The sequence below is a fragment of the Pygocentrus nattereri genome, chromosome 1, assembly GCF_015220715.1.
Source record: "Pygocentrus nattereri isolate fPygNat1 chromosome 1, fPygNat1.pri, whole genome shotgun sequence".
Classification (NCBI taxonomy): domain Eukaryota; kingdom Metazoa; phylum Chordata; class Actinopteri; order Characiformes; family Serrasalmidae; genus Pygocentrus; species Pygocentrus nattereri.
Window position 1 is genome coordinate 14,957,408 of NC_051211.1, and position 20,726 is coordinate 14,978,133.

Consider the following 20,726-nt stretch of genomic DNA (forward strand, 5'->3'; position numbering starts at 1 on the left):
ACAAAATGGATTAGACTTTTTGTTTTTCCAGGTTAACAGCTTTCAAAAGCAGGTAAAGCTCCTATAAGTAGTATTAGTCCTACTGATGAACCCACTGCATTTGATGACACTTGCAGCTGAAGCCACTCACAATTCAGTGAATTATTTACTCTTCCAGATGAAGATGAACTGCCAAGCACTATTAAATGACCAAACGTGCATCAGAATGTAAACTGGGACTCTGTGTTCATTGCTATGTTTAGATTAAGAGATTATAGTTTACTGTGAGATAAATCACTGTGGAAGTAAAACCTTGTATCTCAAAACTGTTAACAGGAGACTTTACAGGAGAAGCAAAAAGAAATTCTTAACTTTTAACAGAAATGAATGGAGAAATTATTTATTCACAGTAATTTGGGGCCATTTCTGCTGGTGTATTCATCATGAAATGTTGCCCCACTGTTTTCATATTAAGTCATATTATTTATACATTCATATTAATTTTGTATTAAAAGAGCTTTTGTCGCAACAGTGATGATAAGCTAGTTAAGAAGCAAACACTTACATATTTATGCAAGCAGCTACTAAAGGAGTGATGCTTATCATATTTTCCCTCTTGACACAAATACAACTTTTGTTTGATTCTACACCGGATTTTGTGTAAATGTTACCAAAAACACATATGAGGTACCATATTGCTTCATATCAACAAGTTAACCCTCTACTGCATGCAAGCAATAAAAAAAAATAACTTTTTTTGCTTTGTAGACCTGATTATTAAATTACGTCAATAATAATGTGTGCAGGGGGCTTTTGGTGTATGTTGCCTTGAGGCAACATTTTGCAACAATGGGAAGAAATGATATAAACCTAGGACAAAAAGTAAGGAAATTTGTGTTTGGTAGATTATTACTTTGTTGTAACAATGCTTCTTGGCAATAAATCCTATACCGTTGGAAAGTCTGTTAATTTCGCTTTTAAGTGGTGCCACATTTGTAAGGAACATACATTTGTGGGATGAGCAGTAGAGCTGAGTATGCGGGTTGCACCCATGAAAAATTTGCCAAATCCTCTCTGCTAATGCCAAACAGCTTATTCTGCCATTGACAATTTATTCATTTAACAAACAGGAGCCTCAGTAGTGTGTGGAAGAACCATACACAGTCACAACAGCCTGGCACCTCCTCCTCATGCTGGTCACCAGCCTGGTCACACACTGCTGTGGGATGGCATCCCATTCTTCAACCAGCATTTGTCGCAAGTCAGCCAATGTGGTTGTGTTGGTCACTCTGACACAAACAGCACGCCCAAGCTGATCCCACAAGTGTTTAACAGGGTTGAGGTCAGGACTGCTGGCAGGCCATTCCATCTGTTCCACTCCCAAATTCTGGAGGTAGTCTATGATAAACCTTGCTCTGTGGGGGCGTTGTCATCTTGGAGAATAGAGTTTGGTTCCAGACTGTGGAGATGTGGGATTGCCACTGGTTGCAGAATTTCATCTTGATACCTCTCTGCTTTGAGATTGCCTCCAATGATGACAAGCCTCATTTTTCCAGTGAGGGAGATGCCACACTGCCTCCACCAAAAGATGTTACTCTATCAGTGCAGCAATCAGCATAGTGTTCTCTGCGTCTTCTCCAAACTTTGACCCTATGATCCAACTGCCGTAGGCAGAATCTGGACTCATTGCGTTCCTCCACACGTTCAGGTTCCAGTGCACGTGTTGCCGACACCAGCACAAATGAGACGGTGAAAAGCAGTCATGGCAGACCTCCTGGCAGCCCAATGAGACCGGAGATTGTCTGCGCGCAGTCTGTTCTGGGTAGAGAGCCGTCGGCCATATCATCCTGCAAACCTTGACTGCAAATCTGTAGAAGACAGCCCACGGTACCCAAGTACTGACAGGGTGAGGAAACAATCTTCTTGGGGGGTCGTCTTCTTGGACGCCCACTTTGCGGCCTGTCTCTGACATCCCCTGTTATATGGAACTTGGCCTTCAATTTGGAGATGGTACTAGAGCTCACTCCAAATAATTCTGCAACTTGGTTTTGCGGAACACCAGCTTGAAGTTGCCCTATTGCACGGGCCCTATCCAGATCAGTCAAACGTGGCATGCCAATTCTTGGAGCAGATATCTACTGACCACTGTAGCAGGGCCCATGCTCACAGGTGCTGCCAATCAGTTACCAGAAGCTCAAAACAAGTGTCAACAGCAACAGCAAAACAAGCTGTTTGGCAATGGCAGAGAAGATTTGGCAAATTTTTCATGGGCGCAACCCATATACTCAGCTCTACTGCTCATCCCACAAATGCATGTTCCTTACAAATGTGGCATCATTTAAAAGGGAAATTAACAAGCTTACCAACGGTATAAGATTTATTGCCAAGAAGCATTGTTACAACAAAGTAATAATCTACCAAACACAAATTTCCTTACTTTTTGTGCTAAGTTTATGTTTTCTGAAGTGGTAAGACCTGGCTTGTGACTGGCTAAATACATTCCACTGTTGCACAATGTTGCTTCTAGGTAACAAACATAATTCTGAAATTCTCATAACAAAAAAAATTATACAGAATGTTAAAAAAGAGATTTAACAGTGTACACTATGGGATAGTATGACTACGCACATGCTTTTTATTTTTTGCATTGTTTTTGTTGCCCTGAGGCAACATCATGCAAAAGAGGGTTAAGCTAACAAGCAAGCAATGTTGCTACATTAGACGCTTTAGTTTAGAATGATGTACAATGACAAAAAGGACAATTAAATAGTTAATCACTGTTATTATAAATGGTTCTAACTTTCTCTCAATTAGAACTAGAACTGGAACCATAAGTTTAGTTGATTCCCGCTTTGGGTGAGTCCTTGTTTTTGAATGTGCAGTGAACACACCTTTAAAAAGTGATGCTTCTTCATTACACCCTACAAAGAAAAGTGTGGCTGGGGCATATTCATAAATATATTACAAACATTTAGCAAAGTTGTGAATTTATTGAGAAAATCAGTTTGAGAAAAAAAAAGGAGCTGTCCAGGAGCTTGGTTAAATCTTTTTAAGAATTAGTACAAAATCTTGTATCAGAGCAGCCCTATCACTGATTTCTAACTTATAGTGAATACAGATACTTAATTCCCATATTACTGGCACAAAATAACAACCTAGTGCTTTTGAGTTTGTACTTCAGTCTTACCTGGTTAATACCCACATCTTAAGGGACTGTAACAGAATGTGTTACCTTATCCAGCTTCTATAAAGCTGCCATTGTGCTTTTCTATTTAGTTTTCATGAAAACAGATTGGACCTCAGGTGCTGATGAATCATGGGAAATGTGAATGTACAATTTCTGCTTTTTCAGGGTTTTTCTCTTCTCTTTTTTAGCCTCTTCAGGCTTTGATCTGGCCTGAGGCAAATCAGACTGGCGCCTCTAAGCTAATAAACCGCTCTGAGGGGAAAGAAAAGCCCATCACCTCACTGCTACTGTCAGAAGGGAGGAGGAAAGAAGAAGATGAAGCACATACCTTAGATCCCCTTTCATTAAAAATGATCTCCACATCTAAAATCTTCCCAAATTGCTGTGGAGAGAAAAAAGAGATAAAATAAATGCAGAGGAAGAGGAGGTTAGAAAAAGAGAGGAGAGAAGAAGAAAGATAAAATCATCTGACTGCGTCATTAGGAGACTCAGGAGGAACTAAGGCTCATGATATAATTACAGAAAAGGAGTGTACTGACAAGAAAGATCTTCGGGCTCACTTTGAATATTAACCCTGAAATGTGGCTGTAGATGAAGTTTTAATCAGAGCAATAAATGATGTTGATCAGTCACAATGTTTCTAGTTTCGCAAGCCAGACTTCTGACTATCATCTATCATCAGAGAGTGTGGCTAGCAGAGAATCTGGTGCATTTCATAGCTTAGTAGGCCAAGGAGTTCATCCTAAAAAGAGCTGATTCTCCAGGCATAGGGATGCATTGATACTGGTACTGGTATCAGGTATTGGCCTGATACCATGCTCATTTACACATACTCATACTCAAACATTCCAATACCATCTGAGGCCAGACAAGTGTACACTAATGAACAACAGGCTCAAGCTGTGTGTGGAGGAGGGTCTACTCAGACAGTGTAGTGTTTATGATGCAGTGAATTTTGACAGAAAGTCACTTTAAAGATTCCGCCTCGGCCAACTCTCATCAGGAATTCACTGTGCGATGTTTTTTTTTTTGGTTTTTAAACACATGGAGACACATAGGCCAGCAAAACAGAGGTGGAAAAGTAGACATTTCCTACCAAGGTTTGTCTATGCTGGCTTTGTTTTACTCTGTTTGAGCATAATTGGCAGGTATAAACATAGAATTTTTATACTTTGTAAAATAGGCTGTAGTGAGTCCGTATTGTCCTACCATGTACATACACACCTGGCTTTTTGAGCTGCTGATGGTCTATTCAAATGTACAATGTGACTCACCAAATAACAACCTTTCTGAAATTGCACTCTTCACGCCTGACTTTAGAGGACATTCAGCGAAAGCTCAACCAGCCAATCAAAAGACTTCAACAAGTGAGCTCCTCAGATGCCTTAGCCTCGAATGTGATTCCTGTTGTCACTGCACCACAGCTACTGATGTTAAAAAAGCCAGAGGAGGAGCATCAGAACTATGAAAACTAGCTGTATAGAAGTGCTTTTCTGACATAGAATAAAACCCACTGTTCTCCTCTGCAGTGCTACTCTATCCAAGTTTACTAAAGTAGCATAACTAACTAAAGCATCTCATTTAAAATCAGCTCGATATGAATGATTTAGAGGTAATTAATTAAGGTATTGGACGAGTACTAAAAAAAATGTTGACCTGATAAAAATGGTATTGATGCATCTCTATCCAGGCATTTAAGAATCAAGGCATTTGTCTCTCTATACATTTGAGAGTTAAGTGTAAACTCCAAAGCTCTGGAGCCAAAGGGTTCTGAATTCAGGGAGTTACCATTCCAGTGGCATTTCTACACAGAACTGCTTGGTGGGATGTCGTAATGATGTAGCTATTAAGTGACTGGTTCTATGTTTGCGTTGCGCAGCCACACCTTCTGTTATTTCAAAACTGGGGGAAAAAAAAGTTCAGTTTGCTTAAACAGTCACCAAATAAATACAATTTTCAATCCATCAGTCAATAAATGTCGAACCATCAATCTAACAACAAGCACAAAATGTTAAATGGACTTGCTACTTGGATAAAGCAGCATAGCATTACCTCACCATGCAGCTCTGCTAACCACAGAACAGGTTCAATTCTGACTAATAGAAGCTATACGTACAACGCAAGTTCAGATATGACTCTAATTTGAGGAAATTGAGTGGCTGGTGATGGAGGCATGGAAAGCTGAAAAGAAACCTGTTCTGTGGTGTTTTAGTCTATAGCCTCCAAGGTAGGCTAATGTTAGATGGTTCTTCTATCTTAGTTAGCTTGGCTAGCTAAATCCAAAAACCACAGTGCTCTGCTGTCACAAGTCTGGACGATAAAAACATATGCCTGGGAAAGATTAATTACTGGTGTTGGAGTGACAGAAAGATTAAACTGAACTTGTTCTATAAGATTTTGAGCTGCAGCTTGTGGGTAAAACTAACATGAGTCCACACCAGCACAGAACAACATGGCATGGCTCTGAGAACCATTCATCTCTACAGTCGCAAAAAGGCAACAGATATTCAGATATTGACATTGCCTACTGCCAGGTGCCCCTGCCAAACCTGTGACTGGAGAGGCCACTTACCTTTCAGATATTTTTAGGACTTTATTTAAGACCAGTTGAATTGTTAAAAAGATTTCAAATACCAACCATTAATAGTAAAAGAAAACATTTACCGTCATGCACAAAACATGCACCGTGTTTATCATAGGACAAGAAACTTGCATCATATTTGTATTTGTTGGAATTCATCAACTGTAATGTGAAGTTTACCATCACAATAGCTGGTATGTGACAGCAAGGAACAGTTGTAAGCATTCATTTGTAGAAATACATAGAAATACTTTGTGCTCAATATCTTTTGCCATAGCGATATTTTTCCTCTGAATGTTGCTGGATCCTCTGATTTACGTGGTCATTAAGGAGCCAAAATGGAACTGCATGCAAGCTAACACTGCTATAAACTGACTTCACATTATAATATATTAAACCTCACCACAACAATGTATAGGCTTTGGCAGTTTTAGGTTGCAGTTTAGTAGCTGGTGTTGGTTTTTATGGTTTTAAATAATTAAACAGACACAAAGTCCATAGAGGCCATGAGGTAGTTATAATTTTCTGGACTGTTATCTTGAGATCATTACTTATTTGTCTTGTGATCTCAAGTTAACAAATTTTGTTTGGTCACGATGACAGCTTATCTGTCTTAAGGTTACTTGTTGCATACAACTATTCATATTCTGACTGCGTAACAACCAGTCAGGGTAATGTACACAGGACAAAACGCATCAGTTTTGGGGCATTTTAGTTTACTAAAGAACACGACAGCAGCAACAGCATTTATTTGTAGAGGAAACCAGCTTAGACCCAGATTTTGTGATATGGGCCTGAGGCTGACTAAAGAATGATGCAGTAAGACAACGTTTGAGATCTAGCATGTGCACATGGGTGGGCAAATAGCCAATCAAAATAAAACTGACAGTATTTCTTGCTGGCTTATTACAGATCATCAGAAACTCCACATACTTCTGGGAGAAGACACAAACCCACACACTCGGCTGGCTTGAGCTAATGAAGATAGTACAGTGCTCTGTTTGGGAATAGATTCCTCTTTGGACCGTTTGAGCCACCCCAGGCACAGTGTTATTCACAACTCCCAGCACAGACATAAACACCTAGCAAAAGCTTGGCTGTAAGAGACACCATCTTTGATTTGCTCAGTGTGAACCGATTTCACAGTGTTGTAATGATAAAGTGACTTTGATCTCTTTCATAATTTTTCTTTGCAATACTTCAAATTTTTTCGAAATCTTATACACAACTTTTTCGTCTGAGTTTTTGAGTCTTTTGAGACTGTTTCTTAGTTTCAGTTACAGTCACTATGAGGTGTTGTTACAACAGCATTTTTATTTTATTATAACCCCTTAAAATCCCAGGCTTATTACATTCTAGGGCTTACTCACTAACTACAGGGACTAAACTAGCATAATTCCAACAGCTCAGACCTCAGGTATTGAATCATGAGAACCCGTTGATGATCAATATCTGCCTTTTCAGGGCATTTCTGTTCTCCTTTTTCAGCCTCTCCATGCTTTGATCTGGTCTGAAGGATGTGAAGTAAATCAAACTGGCACCTCTAAGCTAATGCAGTATCAAAAAGTAACAAAAACAGTCTAAGTGTGTCAAAGGATGTATCTTCTTCCCACAAAACAACACATCATTTCTCATCAAGTTCAGATCATAACAAAATACCTCCTTGGCTACACAAATGTGGTATAGACTGAAAATTTACATGTTTTCCAAATTTATCTGCTTGCTTCAATGAGCCACAAGCAAGAAATAACTGGCAGTAGCTGTGACTTCTACTCATTAACTCTTCCAGAATTAGATCTTCTTTAAGCAGTAAAGAAGAACAGACATATCTAAAATGTTTGTTTCTCTTCTCTGTTGCTTTCTCTGCTTTTCCTCCCTTTCCCGGTCTCTTTTCTACCCCTCTCTTATCTTCACCCTACTTATACTCTCTTCTTCCCTCTCCCTTTTCCTCCCTACCCCCTCTTCTTCTTTTCTATCCTTTTCTTTTCCCTCTTTTTCTGTCCCTCTGCTTTTCTCTCTCTACCCCCCACTTGTGCTCTCTCTCCTCCACTTCTCTTCCTCTCTCCTATGTAAAGGGATGTGACAGCTTTTTCCCATGGGGGTTTCTGGTCTTCAATCCAGAGCCCGCCGCGGGCCAGATCATTAAGAACCGGAGGGAAGAGGGAAGAGAGGAGCTTTCCCCTTTCCCCTAATGATCCGAGATCGAGGGAGACTTTTAATTGCTGTCCACGGCTGCCGCATTATTTCATTAGAAGTAATTACTGTGCCAAGCTTGTCGCATCGCCTTCATTTAGCCACAACAGGGAGGTGCTCTGCGCTGGGTGGAAAGGGACCATGTGACTCAGGAGCTAACTGGCTAATGGCCTCAGACAAGGCCACTTCTATCCTCAGAGATATTGACCACTGGGATACAGTTGAGAGAGAGATTAGCTAAAGTACAAGAGAAGAGCAGGAGACTGAGACAATCTACTTTACAATGGCTGGCTTCTTTACACAGTTGGTGCCAGTTATACACACTATATGTCTAACAGTTTATAGACATCTGATCATCAAATGGTTCACCTGAAATCAAGTTCATTAAAACATACTGGTGCTACATGTGAGAGAATACGGAGAACATTTTGGTATCTAAACATTTGGTGCAACCCTAAACTTTGTGTAATTATATTAGCATTTAAATTCTATAATCATCTGCATTTTTAACTGATGTTATTAGTAAGTCACTTTTTTATCTGCTAACTCATCCTGAAATATTCAAGACATCGACAGCATGTTCTCTGGAATGTTTAGTGTGATCTGGAATGTTGTGCTAGTATACAAGTTTTTTGACTGAACGTACATTTTTCATAAAAATGGTTGTTGAATGACCATTCTTCTACTAGCAGAATTATGCAGGCAAAGATTTGTGCACTACACTTATGACATGATACTAGTAATATGACAAGTACACAAGTAACATCCTAGCAACCAGGGGGGATACTATATCAGCACGACCTTAGCAACCACCTGGAAAATCATCTAAAATAACATAATACCCTTTTAGCAAAACCCTGAGAATTGCTTAATCTCCACAATGAATCTGCATTACCTTCAGAAATGGAACTTTTCTAATTCTATATAATAATTGCTTATACACTGTTGGGAGATATTATAAAAATAGACACCAAGAGGTAAATTTATATGTCATTATATTTGTTAAATAATGAATCATATGTTGTAATCATCTATTTGAAGTTCTTTTCAATTTAGCCATATACTTTGGGATCTGATCAACACTTTCCAAGTACAAAACCACACTAGAGTGAATTCATACTGCCAACAAATTGAGCTCAACAGCTTGGCTTTTTTTTTTTATTAAATAAGCACCTGCAAAACAACTGCTAGACACTGAAGTCTGTTTGAGTTGAATGGGCTCAGTCTCTCTCTCTCTCTGTCACTCTCACACACACACTCTTACTTCCCAGAGTGCTTGCCTAGCATGACACAGCGGTGTTTCCCCAGCTAGCAAATCTAGCAGACGCTAATTGTTTTATCCAGACATAATGGGCCGTTGGCGTAGATTAATTAGTTCGTTTGGAAAGTCATCTCTGCCACCAGGGACTGCACACTGCTACCGAACATGCTCAGTCTTACTGCACCATTCATGCATGCGTATGTTAGAATGGAGAACATTCTCTCTGGTCTGCAGGAGTAATAATCACAGTAATAATGATAGTTAACACCTAGAGTTACATAATCATGGTTTTCTTTTCTTGCTAGGTCTTTTTATGTATAGTGTTTGCTGTACCAAGAAAGTCTACTTAAAACATTTTTTTATTAAAACAATTTTGTCTCTCAGGCTACAAAACTCAGAGACTACCCATTATTTTATTTATAAAGCCTCAACAACTAAATATGATATCCGTTTTCTTGTAAACACCTCCAAAGTTCTAGGGTACCTTCACATTACTAGGCTGAAGTGGATTTTTGGCCTTAATGTGGCACAGATCTCATTTTTTCAGAGCAGTGGACATGTAAATCTGACTTTTTTAAATCAGATCTGAACCACTTTTACACATGATACTAGATCTGTGCCCATGGGACTTTAATAAGAACGGTCAGATCCGAAATTCATGCGTTTTTTTTCCAACTTCGTGTGCACCATCAGTTTGCATTAATGTGGCAGCAGCGTCTAACCTCAGGGAACCCCTTAGGACATTCTAGACCTTCAGAGAAGACCTAACAATCTTTGGGAACTAAAAATTACATTTCTTTAATGTATTCATTGGAATCATGCTCATACTTAAACTCAGCAAGTATTACAGTTCTACTCGTTTCATTGTTAAGGTTGGATGGAAAAAAGGGTTAAATTCTTGACAGCCTCAGTGAAAAATGGGCCAATCAGGAACTGTCTTCCACTATGGTGTGTCTAAGTAGATATAGCTGAGCGAGCAACCCTATTGGTCAGAACTTCAAGACATCTTCAAGAAGTCCTAATGCATTAGATCAACTATCAGTATAATTACGAAGTTACAGAGGAATCAACCAATCACGTTCAGATTTCAAATAGGTGGGACCACTGTAGAGAGAGAGAAAAAAAACATCACTCTAAACCTTCTGGAAGTCCTAGTTACCTCACTGACTGTGAATACGAATGACAGTCTAATCAGTGTGTTGTTAGAAATGGAAAACAGTGGCAGCAGCTCTACACCAGAGCTCTTTACTGGAAGAATCACTGTGAAACTGCTAGAACATAAAATATATGCTAATATGTCACAAGCTTAAAATAAAATGTGGAGTGTATTTAATAAGCTTTAAATGTTTGTTTAATATAGAATGGCCAAAAACAGTTAATCACCATTAGCTTAACACTAAAATCCAACTAGAATCCTACAGGGGTGTTAGCAGATGTTGGGTGAGTTTTTTCTTCATGTTTTGACCAATTTTGCATTTCTGGCCCAAGTTGAAGACCTAGCTCTAACAGTTACAGCTCGCCACTGAACTAATCCCTATTAAAAATTTGGATTCATTGGGCCATAAAGCTTAGTCCACATCTCAGATGTCTAGTTTTAGTGTTGTAGTGCAAATTTTCTGCTATTTTGTCTATTTCTTTTTCTCAATAACAGCTGCACATCCTTTCAGACCCACAGCATTGAGTCGTCTTCTCACAGTGGAAGAATGGACAGAAACACCTGTGGATTTTTTTCAGATCTAAAGCAGGAGTGGAACTTGATTTTCTCCCCTATCTCGAAGATGAAAGCTCTATGAATGTTCTAGTAATTTTTGATTAATTGATTAATGAAGTTTACTTCTCACGTGCTATGACAAATTTTTATCAAATCTCCCGGAGAAAATTATTCCCGGAAAAATGAATAACATGTACTTTTAAATTTAAAATTTAGATAGATATTTAAACTAACCAAATAAAAGATGGTCTCTGACTTTTGCATAACACTGTACTTGGGCAATAACTGTGTTGGTGTGTCCCTTTTTCAATGCAAACCAATAAGGCAATACAAGTTTCTCACAAAAAAGACAGAAAGCTCATGTGCCCTGCCTCAGGATGTTTTTGCCTTTCCCTTCAAGGATCTTGTCCCATATTCTTCTCTTACATGTGAACATCAACTTATTTCTGCACAAAAAAAATCTTGCCTTGAAATGACTTCAGCTGCTTCCTTGCTTATTGTGCATTGTGTGGACACGATGTTTTAAAATGTCTGCATAATTAAAAAGTTAATATGTATGCAGAGTCATTCAGAGTGGTTTGCTGTAAAATGATCCATACTAGAGAAACATCAGTCAGAACTGTTTGCAGTGGTGGTCTTATTTTACTGAGATAATTTTGTTCACAATTTAGTGGTCAGTGGTGAACCATGTCAATTATGGCTAACCCTTCAATTTGGGCAACAATCTCAAAATCCACCTCTATGATAATGCTAATTGCTGCTAGCACATCTATGGGACTCTAGTAGTTTATCACTTAGCACTAAGCTGACTGCAATTCATATTAACATTCTTTGGATGTTCTACATTAACCGCAGACATTTAAAGCTTCTAAAAGACATTCTACTTTTATTATGTTTTACTTTAAGCTTGTGACAGATACATTAGTATACACTTTACATTGTAGCAGTTCCACAGTGACTCTCCCAGTTGAGAAGGCTTGCATAGAGCTGCTGCCACTGTTTAATACTTCTAATAAACCCATTAGGCTCCTGTTTGTATTCACAGTCAATGACATATTTAGGACTGCCAGAGTACCTAGAGTTTTTTTTTTTATCTCCAATATTGTAAACCAAAAGGTGATTTGTTGATTCCTCTGTCGATTCTTATGCTGATGGTTAATCAAACAGGTTAGGGCTTGGAGTCCTAACCAATAAGAGGGCTCGATTACCTCCATCTACCTAGACAGCAGTAAGAAAAACTGCTGATTGGCTAATTTAACCCATTTGCTTCTATTCAAAATGTACTAAAGAAACATGAGCTGTACTGTAATACTTGCAGAGTTTAAATATAATAATAAAACTGAACTAAAAATGACTAGCACTCCGTTAGATTTATAATATTGCTATTCTAAGGAAGCATTTATGCCTCTTGCTACTTCCCTTATTGAGTATGTTCTAGCCTCCTCTGTAGTAATTCAAAAAGCCCAACATTCGTCTTACTAATTAGCCTCTAGCTCCACATCTAATTAGGAACTCAGCTGCTTTAGCCTCCTGCTCCATATGATTACTGGTAACTCATGGTTAGCAAAGCAGCTAATGTAATGGCATCTGAACTGCCTCCTAGACAGACGAACTAGCAGTACTGGTTCGGAATCAGCGTTTATCCCAGGAATGTAGTCTTTTATGTCTCGCGGATAAGTGGCTAACCGGCAACATTCCAGATGCTAACGTGGACATTCCCGGTTTCAGCACCGTGAGAGCGGACAGGGACGCTAAACTGAGCGGCAAAAGCAATGGTGGGGGACTCTTGCTTTTTGTTAACAGCAGATGGTGTAACCCAGGACACGTGGCCGTGAAGGAGATAATCTGCAGTCAGGATATTGAACTGATGGCAGTAACTCTTCGTCCCTATTATGTGCCTACGGAGCTGTCACATGCCATCGCTGTTTGTGTTTACGTTCCCCCTCACACAGGAACTGAGATGGTGTGTGACGTCATATATGCTACCATCGCGAGACTGCAGTCCCAGCACCCTGAGGCTTTCACTGCCATCTCTGGTGATTTTAATCAGGTTACACTGGACTCAATGCTCACATCTTTTTACCAGTATGTAGACTGCCACACTAGGAAGAACAGGACAATTGATCTCCTTTATGCCAATGTGAAGGATGCATACATCGCCACACCCCTGCCCCCTCTGGGAAAATATGACCATAACCTGGTCTACCTGCAGCCTCAGTACAAACCCCATGTCTGGAGACAGACTGTATCCACACGCACCTTCAGGAAATGGTCTTCTGAAGCCGAAGCGGCTCTCAGGGATCCACAGAATTGAGTGTACTGCAGGAGCCATACGGAGAGGACATTGAGGGGATTACACACTGCATGATGGACTACATGAACTTTTGCATGTACATTGTTGTTCCAGTGAAAACTGTACGCTGCTTTGCTAAAAACAAGCCCTGGATAACCAGCGATGTCAAAGGTCTGCTGAATAAGAAGAAGACAGCCTTTAAAGAGAACAACCAGGAGGAGCTTAGGAACGTACAGAGGGAACTCAAAGTCCAACTGCAAGAGGCCAAGGATTCCTGGTGGAGCAGAAGTTTAGGGAGAATAACATGAGGGAAGTATGGAATGGTATGAAGACCATTACAGGCTGTAAGCAGAGGATGGACAGTGCGTTAGACGGTGACGCAGAGAGAGCCAATGAGTTCAACATCTTCTATAACCGGTTTGACTGCCCTGTTCAGATCTCTACAGCGCCTGTATGTCCAGCAGTCACCTCCACACCCTCCCTTTTCTCAGCTCCTGGCGCTTCAGTCTTTGTCTGCCTGGACATCAACACCTTATCTGCTCCTACTGATATTCATGCCACCCTAGCCATTTGCTGATGGCACAGACATCACAACCCCCTCTACCCCCTCTTCACACATCAAAGCATCTGATCTGATCTGCAGCACCGCTATAGTTAGTGACTTTAGTCAATGACTTCAGGCCTGTTGCTCTAACGTCCCATGTCATGAAGACACTGGAGTGCCTTCTACTACACCTTCTCATACTCTAGGTTCGACACGCAACAGACCCCCTGCAGTTCGCCTACAGAAAGAAAGTGGGAGTGGAGGATGCCATGCTATACCTCCTCCATAGTGCCCACTCTTATCTGGACAAGGGTGGTTGCGCTGTAAGAGTCATGTTCTTTGATTTTTTCAGAGCCTTTAATACCATTTAGCCCCCCCAACTGAGAGACAAGCTGGTTAACATGCAAGTGGATCCACACCTGGTCTCCTGGATTACTGACTCCCTCACTGGCACACCTCAGTATGTCAGGGTGAAGGACTGTACATCAGAGGCTGTGGTCAGCAGCACAGGAGCACCACAAGGGACTGTACTTTCCCCCATTCTGTTCACACTGTACACCTCAGACTTTCAGTACAACTCTGAGATGTGCCACATGCAGAAGTTTTCAATGACACTGCCATTGTGGCTTGTGTAAGGGGAAGGGGGTTCAGGAGGAAGAGTACGAGACCCTGGTGAGAGACTTTCTGGAGTGGTGACAGGAACAACCTGGTTCTGAACACTGCTAAGACCAAGGAGATGGTAGTGGACTTTCGCAGGGTTAAGCCTCCCACACAGCCAATTTCTACTGAGGGGATTGAATTGGAGAGGGTAATGACCTACAGGTATCTCGGGCTGCAACTGGATGATAGGTTGGACTACTCAGCCAACACAGACATCCTGTACAGGAAGGGTCAAAGCAGGCTCTACTTCCTGAGGAGGCTGAGGACATTACACAAGGACATTACACAAACCGCTCTTCATTATGGAGGATGATGGCCACCCACTGCATACCATCATCATGGGCAGGAGGAGCATGTTTAGTGGCAGGTTGCTGTCACAGAGCTGCTCAACCGACAGATTCAGGAGATCCTTTGTCCCCAGAGCCATCAGGCTCTTCAACTCTTCCCAGGGGGGCCAGCAGAGAAGGGGGGAGAGAGGAGGACTGAATCTGAATCTCATGCTTATCTTGTGTTTCTCTATTCATCTGCACATATAGACAGCATTCTGCACATAGTGCACTTTCTGCATACCTAATTGCGCATCTTGCACATCTGGACACTAGACACTTTATTTGGTACAATATATGCACATATTTATTTATTCATTCAGTGTGGTCATTATATGCCGTTACCTGTAAATTCTTGTACAGTCATTATTGCACTGCATCTCTCATCTCAGGTATATTTATTCTTGTTATATGTCTACACCCTTATTACGGTTACTGTACAGTGTTGTGTGTCTGCTATTGGCTAATAAATTTCCTCCGGGATCAATAAAGTATCTATCTATCTGTTTATGAACCTGAAAACAAACATGCACGCTCTTTGACAACGTCCACAGCACTGAAGGCACATGAAGACAGGAAGAGCAACAGAGCAAATATGTTAGATATCTTAAGATATGTATTAAAAGCAAATCTTGTTGTCGTTTCAGGTCTGGCCATCTTTTCTTTGGTTTATCCTCTGATCTTTTCACAGTCTGGTCCCAATTACATGTACTTTCTTCACAGTTATTTCCCAAAATGCTTGTCTTCTAGCAGCCAAGATTTACCTTCGTCAGCACTTCTGGTTCTTCTAGAGAGAATAAAATTTTTCTCTGTCTGCAGCTTTTCATGCCTGCAGCTTGGTTGTGTAATAGTACCTCTGCAATTTGGATTTAACAGTTCAGGGCTGATATCATTTAAATGCCAGGTCACCCTGTCACTCTTAGTGATGGATTCATCAGAGAGAATTACTTGGATTCATTTTAGAACATGGATTTAGTTGTTGTGTTAATCCAGAAGATACAGCAGGTCTTAAATTGTAGCTAATGACAATTTGTTAGCAAGGTCTAATTTCATTAACCAGACAGAATAACTGATAACAACAATGGTAACTGTAAAAAAACGAAATAGTAAAACCCTTTCAATCATAAACCTTTTGGTAATATCAATGTTTTAAAGGACCACAGCAAATGTGTTAGAAGTGCAAAGTGCATTTTTTAAATTTTTGATCTTTTTGCAGCAATTAATATTTTCAAATTTTGTACTATTAAAATTGTATTATTTTTATATTTTTTAAATCTCACAGATGAAACAACAGACTCTTTTTAAAGATTTATTACAGAAAATAACGAAGACTTTTAGAAACTTAAAATGCTGTCTATTGGAGGTAGGACATAAACTCAGGTAAAAAGCCTGTGGGATAATGTTTTGTAATGTAGGATTCAGCTAGTGTCTCTAGGGGAAGTCTATGTAAGCACTCAGCTAACAGTGAGGCACATTTTTCTAGCCATTCTAGATTAAACATGGACAACAGAAGCTTCAAAAAGACTATTTCTAGGACTTCCAGAAGGCACCAATTTTGTAAATGACCATTTTGTAAGAATTTTGTATTATCACTTCTATTTATATTGGGTCTATATGAAAGGCCTTCAATCAGCTCCTAATGACCTAACCAATAGGAAAGCTTACTTGACAGTATCAATCTACATACCACAGAAAAAAACCCAAACTATTTTGTTTTGAACCAAAACTTAACAATGAAATAAAAACAATAAGACTTTAAGTTTAAACAAAATAAGCATGATGATTACATAAAATAAAAACTGAAAATTACAGACTCTCATTTATTTACACAGAACTCGTTAGGCCTTCTCTGAAGGGTTGTGAACTCAGGTGTGGGTTCACAAATACCTTACCCTGTCATTAGTCTTTGTCTAATTGAACATTTTGAAAGTAAACTGTGTCCACGGTAGGTGCCATGCCTCTGGCTCATTGTTAGTCATATGGCTAATCAGTGCTGGCTAAGGTTTGTTGCTTAGAGAGTGAGTAATTAGCATAAAGCTAACCTTCGATCGGGCTAACAGATGGAGTTTAAAGCGAAGACTTTGGCACGGCTGGGCAGTGAGACGGAGGTTAGACCTTGGGGCCAGTGAAAAGGGCCATATTGCTGTGGTTTGCTTTGTGCTAACGGAACACACTAAGAGCGTGCAGTGCCCTGTAGCGTTTTTGAGCAATTACTGCAGCAAAAAACACATTTGGCTCCACGGCTTGGTGTAAACCCACTGCAAATAGACATGGGGAAGGGTTGGACAGAGATATATTTTCTGGGCGACTCTGGTGCCAACGCTGCTAGTGACGATCAATTCAAAACCCCTGCCATGGCAGCTTGTGTGTGTGTGTGTGTTTGTGCCATGTGTCTACATGCTCACTTAACAAGCCCCCCTATCATCATAAATCCATAGGCCACACACAATTTCCACACACACATCCTGGGAGCTAATTACTGAGCAGAGCTGGCTTGCCCAGGCCCTGCTCCAACACACAGAACAATAAAGCAGACAATCAGGGAGAGAGAGAGATGGATAGAGTGAGAGTGTGAGAGAGAGAGAAAGAGAGAGAGAGAGAGAGAGAGATAAGACATGTTTTGTGTCATGCATGCACAGCTATGCTGTAATTAATATCGTGTCCATGACAGGATGTTCATAAACATAAAGTGTGTATGAGTGTGTGTGTGAGTGTGTGTGTGTGTGTGTGTGTGTATGTGTGTGTCGGGTGTGTGAGCCTGTAGCCATGACTGGCCCAAACTAATGAGAGTTGTTTAAATGAGCTTTATTTTGCCAACATGCAGCTGATTGGCTTTTAGTGTTATTGAACTGCTTTTCACACCACCACAGAAAATCTGTGAGCTGAAGACGAGGAATGGAGAGCTGGCATGCTTTAAAATGATTTCTATTAAAAATGGAGCAATGAAATAAAAGCTAGCATAGCTTTCTTTGAAACACAATCAATTTAGCCTGAACAGATCAAAGATGGAATCCACAGTGTCTAACAGAGGTGTCTCCACAAGATGTTGTAGTTTGTAGTTTCTGTTGTTTTATCTGGCTAGCTAGCTTTTATTCATCTCTCTTTATCACTGGCACTCTATAGACTGATTCACTGATGTAGCTGAAGACAGAGCATAATGTTGGTATTCAGTACTGTGCAAAAGTTATAGACCCTTCATTTGTTACATTTTAAGTGAAAATTGGCATTATAAATAAGCTTTTCTTTTTACATGAGACATTTCTAAGCAGATCAGAAATAAGTAAAGATTAGAAATTAGAAATAAATGTAATACAATTAGACAAGAAAGGGGAAAGTCAGAGGGAAATAAGTGGAAAAAAATGAGACTCCTAACAACTGTGGAAGACCTACAAGACCACCAAAACCATCATCATGAGATAAATAGTGCTTAAAGCTTTTATAGCATACTTAATATACAGTTTATGAATGTATATGCAAAATAAAAGCCCTGAGATCTGTCTGAGTGGGATTTCTCCAGCACACTCACCCCGAACATCTGTCTGAGGTCTGGGTCACGGAAGCGGAAAGGGATGTTGGAGACATGGAGGCGTTTGGGTTGCTGTTTCTCTGGAGAGTCCGAGGACTGCAGCGTCAACTGCTGGGAACTTTCTGTTTGCGTCACGTCTTCTGTCTGTCCCAGTGGAAAAAAAGACAAAAGATACATGTAATCATTAGATCATACTTGTTGCCATTATAAGTGTTGCCATGGTGATGGTGTCTGCTGAAAATATGTGATGATCTAGACAGAACTTTCTCAGTTTCTTTAATTTACTAAAGGTGGAGTCATGAGAATGCAAGAAAACAGCATTTTAATTGTGGCAACCTTACATAATGTAAGTTAATATTTTCAACAGCGTTTTGATACCTTTTTTTTACACATATATCCTCGGGAGGGGTGTGGGGGAGGCTCTGAAGCTAAATCTGCTAATCTTATAGTTAGGCTGCAAAAAACTTCAAACCTTACTGAAGGAATTGACATCTATACTGCAACATCCATAGATAGGAATATAGTACTTTAAAGTCTGTTAGAGCTTCAGATGTCTGCTATAAAGTAGTGTAGTAGAGTATAATATAAATATAATATAAATATTCACTGCTGTGTTCACATAACATTGAGGAATTTTTCCATGTCATTATCTTATCTTTCATGCATTGTCTTAGCAGTTGCAATTGAGTAAATAAATAACAAATAACATACAAACCGCAACTCCAGAAAAGTTTTAACATTTTGTAAAATGCAATAAGAATCAACAAGAATGTACAGTTTTTTAATTCTCTTGAAACCTTTTTAACTGATGCAAGTACAAAAAAAAAGAACTCTAAAGTTTTCACTGACCAGCTTAATTTTATCTTGGAAATTTAAGCAAATTTAGAATTTCATGTCTGCAGCACAATCAAAAAAGTTGGGAAAGAGGCTTTTTAACTGTTTGGGAACTGAGGACACTAATTATTGCAGTTTGCATTCTTGCTTAATATGAGACTTCAGGTGCTCAACATTCTGTGTTTGTCTGATTCTCTTTTTCATGATGAACTATACATTTTCAATAAGAGATAGATCTGGACTGCAGGCAGGTCAGTCAAGCATACACAGTCAGAATAAGGCCTGGCATTGCCTTGCTGAAATAACTGTGAACTTCCCAGGAAAAGATGTTGTTTTGATGGCAGCTTATTTCTCTAAAATACCATGATATGCCTCTGTGTCAGTGGTACCTTCACACATATGCAAGTCCCCCATGCTGTGGGCACTGATGCATCCCCATATAACCATGACATACTGTATGTTGTACGTATGTACCTTTCACTGATAAGTCCCTTTTGTCTTTGGCACCAAGAACTCAGCATCTGTTTTTTCCCAAAACAAACTGAAACATACTCATCTGACCACAGCACACATTTTCATCTCATCTGAGATGAGCCTGGGCCCAGAGAACTCAGTGGTGTTTCTGCATAGAACATTTGTATGATTTTCTCCTTGTGTAATACTGTTTCAAGCTGCGTTTCTTGATGCAGCAGACTGTGTTCAGTAACATCATTTGTACTCCCATGCTCATATGACTATATTTAACAGAATAGTATGACAGTTTCTCATTTAATGCTGTCTGAAGGCCTGAGACCATGCACATGTTTCTGACCTTGCCCTACATGCTCTGAGATTTCTCTGGATTCCCTGAATCATTTCACAGTATTATTTATGGTAGAGGGTGAAAGACCTAAAATCTTTGCATTCGTGTGTAGAGAAATGTTCTTTGCTCATATTTGCTTTGGTGTCTTTGGTGGAGGTTGCTTTTATATCCAAGCCTGATACCTTTTTTCTGTCACCAATTCACCTGCTCTTTATGGAATGTTTCAAAATTATTTAACTTAAACATTCAATTAACTTTTCAGTCTTATTTTGTCCCTGTCCAAACTTTTTGGGAGTGTGCTGAAGGCATCAAATTCAAAATTTGTTTATATTTACAAAATACCACCATGTTGGTCAGCCAAAACAATCTATGCAGAACTAACAAATCAAAGATTGCTGTTTCTATTGCATTGAAATGCCTTTATAATGTTTAAATTATAATGGTGACTGTAAAAAATACAATGTGAAATAAACTAAGTGGTAAATCAGGAATAATTTTTTTCTGTGGTGTCTAGATAGCGGCGGCAGCAGTACACCAGAGCGCTCTATTGAGTCACTGTGAAACTTCTAAGAGGTAAAATATATACTAATAAGTCTGCAGCAAACTTCAAATAAAACATGGAGTGTCTTTTAGAAGCTTCAAATGTCTGTTTAATCTAGAACTGCCAAAAATGGCCCACAGACATACTAGCAGAAGTTAGCATCATCTTAGATGTGTTTTTTTTTTCCTTATGCATAATTTACTATGTTTATTTGAGTTTTGACATTTATGGCCCAAAATGAAGGTCTAGCTCTAATAGTCACGGTTCACCAGACACTGATTCACAGTG

At 39.6% G+C, this 20,726-nt stretch overlaps 1 protein-coding gene across 7 annotated transcripts in view; it reads right to left on the reverse strand.

Annotated features, from left to right (window-relative positions):
* Positions 1 to 20,726, reverse strand: part of LOC108433502 (RNA binding protein fox-1 homolog 3-like) — a 387,157-nt gene that overhangs the window by 55,164 nt on the left and 311,267 nt on the right. For all 7 annotated transcript variants that reach the window (XM_037539782.1, XM_037539797.1, XM_017708120.2 and 4 more), the window contains 2 exons: positions 18,262 to 18,405; positions 3,495 to 3,548 (listed from right to left, as the gene is read on the reverse strand). In XM_037539782.1, the coding sequence (XP_037395679.1) occupies positions 3,495 to 3,548; positions 18,262 to 18,405 (198 nt within the window). The remainder of the gene's footprint in view (positions 1 to 3,494; positions 3,549 to 18,261; positions 18,406 to 20,726) is intronic.